Genomic DNA, 7,012 nt, shown 5'->3' with positions numbered 1-7,012 from the left:
CAAACAAAAGGGCAATGTGATATTCATGTGAATGTATTGTGCTCTCAGTATAACTGTGCCCCCTGCTGTCTACACAGGAGATAGATACACTAGCAGTGATGAAGTGCACAGTAAGCATGTATAACGTGTGTGAGCCAGCACTGGTTAATAAACCCTGTTAACGTACAGCAAGTTGAGTCTTTCATGTCCAATCACAACATGGAAACATTACAAGCGGTCCCATGTGTTAATCTGTGTATGTTACACTTGCATGTATGAGATCATTTAGTGCCTTGTAACTTCTTTTTGTATAGTTTCACTCCGTTTGAATGTCAGTGGACTGCAAATAAGTCATTAAAGGAGCATGGCTGCTCATTCCCTGGCTCTCAAAAGAGTTTGGCTGGCTGTTTAATCTATGTTCACACTGAGACAGTACAACACATAGAGAGAACAGTACACCTATTGTGTAAGTACATACAAGCAGGTCACACAGTATGATCACAAATACATACAATCTGTTAAAAATCTGTTTTTATTAAAAAATACAGGCTGCATATGTGTTCTCAGCCTTGGAGAAACTTGACATGTTTTGGGATGTGTCTGAACCTCTCTTTAGTGATTCATTCATAAAACAGATATTTCAACGTGTGCCTACTTTGTTCATGTACTGTTGAGGTTCAATTCAGTAGTTGTGTGCTATAATGTATTTAGTGTGTGTGCTATAATGTTTTTAGTGTGAAGAGGAGGCAACTTTAGAATAGGGAACCTGTTCAGGTCAATTAGAGTCAAACTACTAGCTTATTGGTTATGAACAAGACTTCACTTTAAAATAGGGAACATGTTCTTAGATAGAAATACCTAATTTTGAGTTATTTAGACACAATTAACACTTATAGTTTCATGTCTTGTTACATAAGAATAGATCATATTTGTTAAGTGTTATTATGGGAGAATTACTATTCTTGTGGTAGCTACTACTGCCTTATTAGGCCCATATTGAGCAGAGCATATTAAGACCAAAACTCATGTACAACAACTTCCTTACTTGCAATAAATAAGCACTAATTAGAGGGTTATTGAGGAAAAACTCTCAACTAATGGCTTATTTATTGTAGAATATGGTCATGTAGAATAAGGCATTAATAAGTGTTTTATAATGACTAATAAAGAGCCAATATACTGCTAATATGCATGTTAACTAGTTGGATGGTTAATTTGTGTACCTTAATATAAAGTGTTACCGAATATTCAAAGCTGACTCTCTTCAATAAGGTAAGAGCAGCAACTGATCAACAGTGTGACATAAAAACACATGAAGCCCAGGAATACTGTTAGACTTGATTTGTATTGAAGAAGCTCAGAATGACTTGGTTTAGAGTTTACAGCTGATAGTGGTTTTAGTTTTTAGAACTGTTGATCACGTTTCCAAATTCGTTCACTTCCTGAGTGATGGTCACCACCCTGGTGATCTTGGTTGTCTTGCTGGTGGGGGAGGGTGGTGGGCTGCTACAGGAGGGAAAAGAACACATTCAGTTAATATAGCTTTGTTATTTATTTTTATTCCAGTCATACTATCATGCAAACAGGCTAAACTAAGCTGCACTTCGTGTTTAATGATAAAACGCTCATGTTAGCATTCTAACACTAAACTAAGCTAAACCTTGTGTTTCTTGAAATAAGCTCATAAGCAAGCTTGACTTACTTTTCTTAATGAACTTTAAGTGAGCTGCATTTGTTGTTAACTCACAATTAGCTCATGTAACAATGCTAACACTAAACTCAGGTAGTTTATGTTTTTTCTAATAATAAGCTTATGTAAGCGTGCCAACAGCAACCTCAGATGCACCTTGTGTTTCCTAAAATGTACCAATGTTATCATACTAACCCAAAATAATAACTAGCTCATGTAAGCATGCCAACACTAAACTTAGATTGTGGGTATTTTTTCCACATCTAAAGAGTCAGACGCAGGGACAACTTTTCCGTGGACTCACCTCTCTCCGTCCAGCAGCCTCCTGTACTCTGCGATCTCCAGCTGCAGTCTGGTTTTGATGTCCAGCAGCATCTGGTACTGCTGTCCCTGCCTCTCCAGGTCACCCCTCAGCTGGCCCAGCTGACTCTCCAGAGCCTCCACCTGCCTCTGGTAACCTTCCAGCATGATGGAGTAGCGGCTCTGGGTCTCAGCCAGAGACATCTCCACAGCTCCTTTCTGTTCAGGAGGAAGAGGGAGGACTCACTTAACACTTTAAAATCTACTCAAACTGTCAGCACAGAGGGAAAACTTTGTCTACATCCATTTCCATGATTTTTTCAACTTTAAATATGCAAAGTATATCTTTAATATTAGATGTAAATAGTGCAACTTGCTGATCTGCGCCTGCAGTTTGATCTCCAGACTCTGCGCTAATCGTCTGACCTCTCCAATCTCAGACTTGGTGGTGTGCAGCGTCTCAGTGCTCACAGAAACCTCTTGGTTCAGCTCGGCTGTCTGTGAGGAAAAGGTTGTTATTACATTTATGATCGAATATCAACATTTCAGACAGAAAATAAATTATGAAACCTTCAAAACATAACAAATTAAATGCACTTAAAAATCTAAAAAGTAGAACAAAATAAATCAAGTAATACATTTGTATTTTTTTTACATAGTGTTATAACTTTATATAAAATATAAATTATAAAAAAGGCCAAAATTCAAATACTTTTTACAAACACTAAGAGAAATCATAAAATAAATTGGAATTTAAAAGACGACAAAAATCAACATGTTTAAAACACAAGTAACTTTGATATTATGTTTAAAAATGTAAACGTGAAAGAGAAATCTTAAAAATTAAAGACTTGAACTACAATGAAAGAACAAAACAAAATAATAAATTATAAAAGTGACAAAACTAAACAAATTGTTGATAAACTTTAAACAGGAAGTCCTCGTGGTGTAAGATGAGCTCTCACCTTGGTATGGAACCAGGACTCCAGGTCTTTGCGGTTCTTGGAGGCCATGGTCTCGTAGTGTTCTCTGATTTGGGCGATGACGGCGGACAGGTCCTCCTGAGGAGCGGCGTCCACCTCCACGTTCACCTGACCTCCAATCTGGTGCCGCTGAACCAGCAGGTCCTGCAGGAAAACGGCACTTTAGACTTGTGTCTTTTTACCTTTTAATTTATATTTCTGTGTGGCTTCAGGGTCTCACCTCCTCGTGGGTCCTCTTCATTCTGATCAGGTCATCTTTCAGAGCCTCGATCTGCATCTCAATATCGGCGCGGCTCAGGGTCAGTCCATCCAGGACCTTCCTCAGCCCGGTGATGTCGGCCTCCACCAACTGCCGCATGGCCAGCTCGTTCTCATACCTGCAGCACAGCAGAGTTTAACATTTAAAATAAATAGAATAAATCAGGATATCTTATGTTCAGTGTTGAAGGAAAAGGAGTCTCTCACTCACTTCATCTTGAAGTCCTTGGTGGCCAGCTGGGCGTTATCGATGGCGATGACCAGGGCGGCGTTTCCACGAGCAGCAACGTTTATCTGAAAGATCCAAAAGTTAGAGAAACTTAAAAAAAGAAACAATAATGTAAAAATATTACACTAAGTGTATTTTTTTTTAATATGTTATGAAACCCAATATCGAGTAGTAAAAATTAAATAATTCAAACAATGTAAAATGTTGAAGACAATAATGTCGTTAAAAGTTATACAATAAAAATAAAAATGTACAACTCAATAATGTTTTAAGTAAAAAATGAAAACACATTTTTTAAACTTTATTATGTAAAAGTTTTAATCGACTATTAATATAAGACTTGTTACTTGTATTGGAAAAATCCTGCTTCACAAACACACCCACCTTTACCTCCTCAAACAATCACTTGGAATGGAATCTAAATCACCCAAACTAAACTATAACGGGCCGTCTCCACAGCAGCGTTAAAATATCTTGAAACGCTTCTGCCCATTCACTTTGAATGGGGTGACGTCACTTTCCCTCACTTTTCGCCGAAATGCATTGTGGGCAGGCGAGCGGAGATTTTGAGGATTTTGAGGATTCAAAGTTGAACAATGTTCAACTTTTGAAGCTGAGGTGGAAGCGGCAGCCAATCAAATCCCGTGTACGCAAATCTGAAAGTTCAAGCTCTAGCCAATCAAACGGCGTGTATGCTGGGAGAGACATTTCCTCATATTCCAAAAAATGGAGGAGAAATTAGCGGTAGCGAATCAATCACCCGGTGCTTTATGACCAGACCTACCGGGATATAAACCGGAGGAGCCAGGCATGGAGGGAGGTGGCAGAGACAGTGGTATGTTTTCGCCTGTTTTGGGGAGTTTATATCCAGTTTACTATGGGCTTTTTTGCTTCGTATGTCGCGGGCGGGAGATTCATGTGATTGGTTGATCGCAAAAAAATCCCCAAGCCTCAGATACGCCCACCTCCAAGATTTTTTTAACGCTGCTGTGGAGACGGTCCGTAAGCCCCAGCACCTGAGAGGACCTGAGCAGAGTCTGTGTATTCTGCTGTTTAGCTCAGACTGCAGCGCTCCTGTCTCTCCGTTCTCACCTGGTCCTGCTGGTCTATGATGGTGCCCCTGAAGGCGGAGGAGTCGTGGGCCTCAGGCCGGCTCTTGCTCTCCAGGAAAAGTCTGATCTTCAGCTCCAGCTCTCCGTTGGCCTTCTCCAGGCTGCGCACCTTGTCCAGGTATGTGGCCAGGCGGTCGTTGAGGTTCTGCATGGTGGCCTTCTCGTTGGCGGACACGTCCACGCCGTCGGTCAGGTTGAAGGACCTGCCAGCGGAGAATGACGAGTTGGCCTGGGAGACACGGACTCCAGACCCTCCGGCTCCTCCATACACGCTGCCGGCCCCCATGCTGCCGACGCGGCGGGATGAGGAGGACATGTTGATGCTGCGGTTGCTGGAGTACATGGCTGAGTGTTGGCTGGTGGTCGGCTCTGAGCGAAGAGTGAAGAGCTGCTGGGGCCACGGGCTCCTTTTATGAGGCTGGACAGGGGTTGGGCAGGGGCCACTGTGAAGCCCCGAGGCCCCTCAGAGCAAACCGGTCTGAGCTGAGCGGGCGGTGTCCGCAGGGCGGGGGCATTTCCAGAAAGACACCTCAGGGGACTCAGGGGCCTGCAAGCAGCATGAGGGGCCCAAAGGCTGTGTAAACCAGACGGGCCAGTCCTGTCAGTCCACACAGAGACATCCAGCCACACCACACACACCTTCAAAAGCAGGATTTCTGCTGCAATTATTAAGGTGGGGCTCACTTTTAAGATTTGTAAACAAAAATTGAAAGTGTTTGACAGAAGGCCAACTTCCAAATGCTCCTCTATCTGATGTTAACATTTGCCATTAAAACATAAAACATACAACTTGATATTGAGTTTCGAGGACATTCAAATAACATTAAATAATCTTACACTATTTTATATTTTAATAAAAAAAGTTAGTCATTCTAGATAATTTCTTTAAATGCTGTTATCAGTTTCTAAAAATGTGTCTTTTCTCTGTTTTATATCATTAAAGTGAATATTTGTGGGTATGAACTGAGGAAATTACATTTAAGAAAATCCCTATGCACTGTTGGACACTGGGATCCACATTTCTCCCACATTCCTGACATTTTATAAACCAAACATTTGGTTGAAACATCCAAATACCGCATGTTACCAATGTTCCATCGTAATACACCCTCTGTGATTAGGGTGTATTACGATGGAGCATTGGTAATATGTGGTGTTTGGTTATTTCAATAAAAAGCTATTTGATTTAAATGATAATAATTCTTAGTTAACAGCATACCTGCTCTCTGCTTTTGTTTCTTGGCTTTTGGTCAGATTGCATCTCTTCTGGTTACACAAGTTTCCTCTGCTGATAGTCAGCCTCACATTGTTTGTATTTATTGGATACTTTGAAAATGAAAAAGTATGTTTGCATTACAGCTGCATCTAATGATTACATTCCTCATTTAATTATCTCTGGATTCATTTCTAAACCAAATGTTTGGTGTATAAAATATCAAAAATGAGTGAAACATTTCCCCAACAGTGTTAAGTGAACCCATATATATATTCACTCAAATGTGTGATTCATGTTGTCATGTTTCAATCGTTTAAATGTTTAGGCTGCTTTTTGATTTTCCTATTTTGAGTTACAGGTAACTAACAATTCATAATTTGGTAATTATGTAAAAAGTGAAACAATTGGTTTGGAAATGTGTAGAAAACTGATAATCTCTATATCTGAGAGGCTACAGACAGCATTATAATACATTATTGCGTAAAAAATTACAAAGCGATTATCAAAGTAGTTTGAGATTAATGTCTGTTTTCAACACCATGCAGAGGAACGACATTTAAAAAATCGCACACTGGCACAACATTTGACACACTTCAAAAGTAAAAGCAGTGAAATCCTGCTGTTGGAGGTGTGTGGGGTGTGACTGGATGTCTCTGTGAGGACTGACCGGTCCATCAGGTAATGACAGGTATCAGTCCACAGAGGCATGATACCAACGTTGACTCCAGCGTCCCTCTCTTATTTGCAGCAACTAGTTGCATTATGCCGTAACATTTAAATACTATTATAAGGCAGAAACAGGCAGCAATCGGGTAGAAGAGTCACTGATGAGCACAGAGCCAGGAAGGAAATCCTGGGTTATCAAACACAGTGTAAAGTGATTTCATTTAGTCAGACCAAACCCAAACATATTCCCTTTAATATGATATAAACAGTGAAAAGCTGCACACCTTGTTGTAGCAAAACACCTAGGTGGTGGCTGAAAGCCCCCCCCTCCGCTACGCGCGGTTCGTTAGATGAGGCTGATTCTATTTAATAAAGAAAGGAATTGAAAACACCGGAATTAAAGGTTATAACAATAATCTGAGTTTACTGGTAAGAACCAAAACACGTATACAAGTTTTACAGAGTACTCCGGACTTCAGGTTTCCACTGCTGTGCGATACAGGTATCGGGACCAGCCAGTCAGCAAACAAGAAGCATTTTACATGCAAAAACAACAGTATTCATATTCATATTTTGGGG

General features: G+C 40.5%; 1 protein-coding gene across 1 annotated transcript; it reads right to left on the bottom strand.

The window, feature by feature from the left end:
* Positions 1–1,376: 1,376 nt before the first annotated feature.
* LOC117492795 (keratin, type I cytoskeletal 13-like) lies at positions 1,377–4,909 on the bottom strand. The gene is made up of 7 exons (XM_034143184.1): positions 4,532–4,909; positions 3,422–3,504; positions 3,173–3,329; positions 2,935–3,096; positions 2,344–2,467; positions 1,974–2,190; positions 1,377–1,482 (listed from the first exon to the last, which is right to left on the bottom strand). Exons 1-7 carry the CDS (start codon positions 4,892–4,894, stop codon positions 1,377–1,379), a joined length of 1,212 nt encoding a protein of 403 aa, XP_033999075.1. The 5' UTR covers positions 4,895–4,909.
* Between the last annotated feature and the right edge of the window lie 2,103 nt (positions 4,910–7,012).

The sequence above is a fragment of the Trematomus bernacchii genome, unplaced genomic scaffold (genome assembly GCF_902827165.1).
Source record: "Trematomus bernacchii unplaced genomic scaffold, fTreBer1.1, whole genome shotgun sequence".
Lineage (NCBI taxonomy): Eukaryota > Metazoa > Chordata > Actinopteri > Perciformes > Nototheniidae > Trematomus > Trematomus bernacchii.
This window is presented reverse-complemented; position numbering and strand designations above follow the sequence as displayed.

Coding starts and splice junctions, on each gene's coding strand:
- LOC117492795 (XM_034143184.1), bottom strand. CDS start 4,894: ATGTACTCCAGCAACCGCAGCATCAACATGTCCTCCTCATCCCGCCGC. Junction 3,097..3,172: donor TGAAGAGGACCCACGAGGAG/GTGAGACCCTGA, acceptor GTTTTCCTGCAG/GACCTGCTGGTTCAGCGGCA. Junction 2,468..2,934: donor AGTCCTGGTTCCATACCAAG/GTGAGAGCTCAT, acceptor TTTTCCTCACAG/ACAGCCGAGCTGAACCAAGA.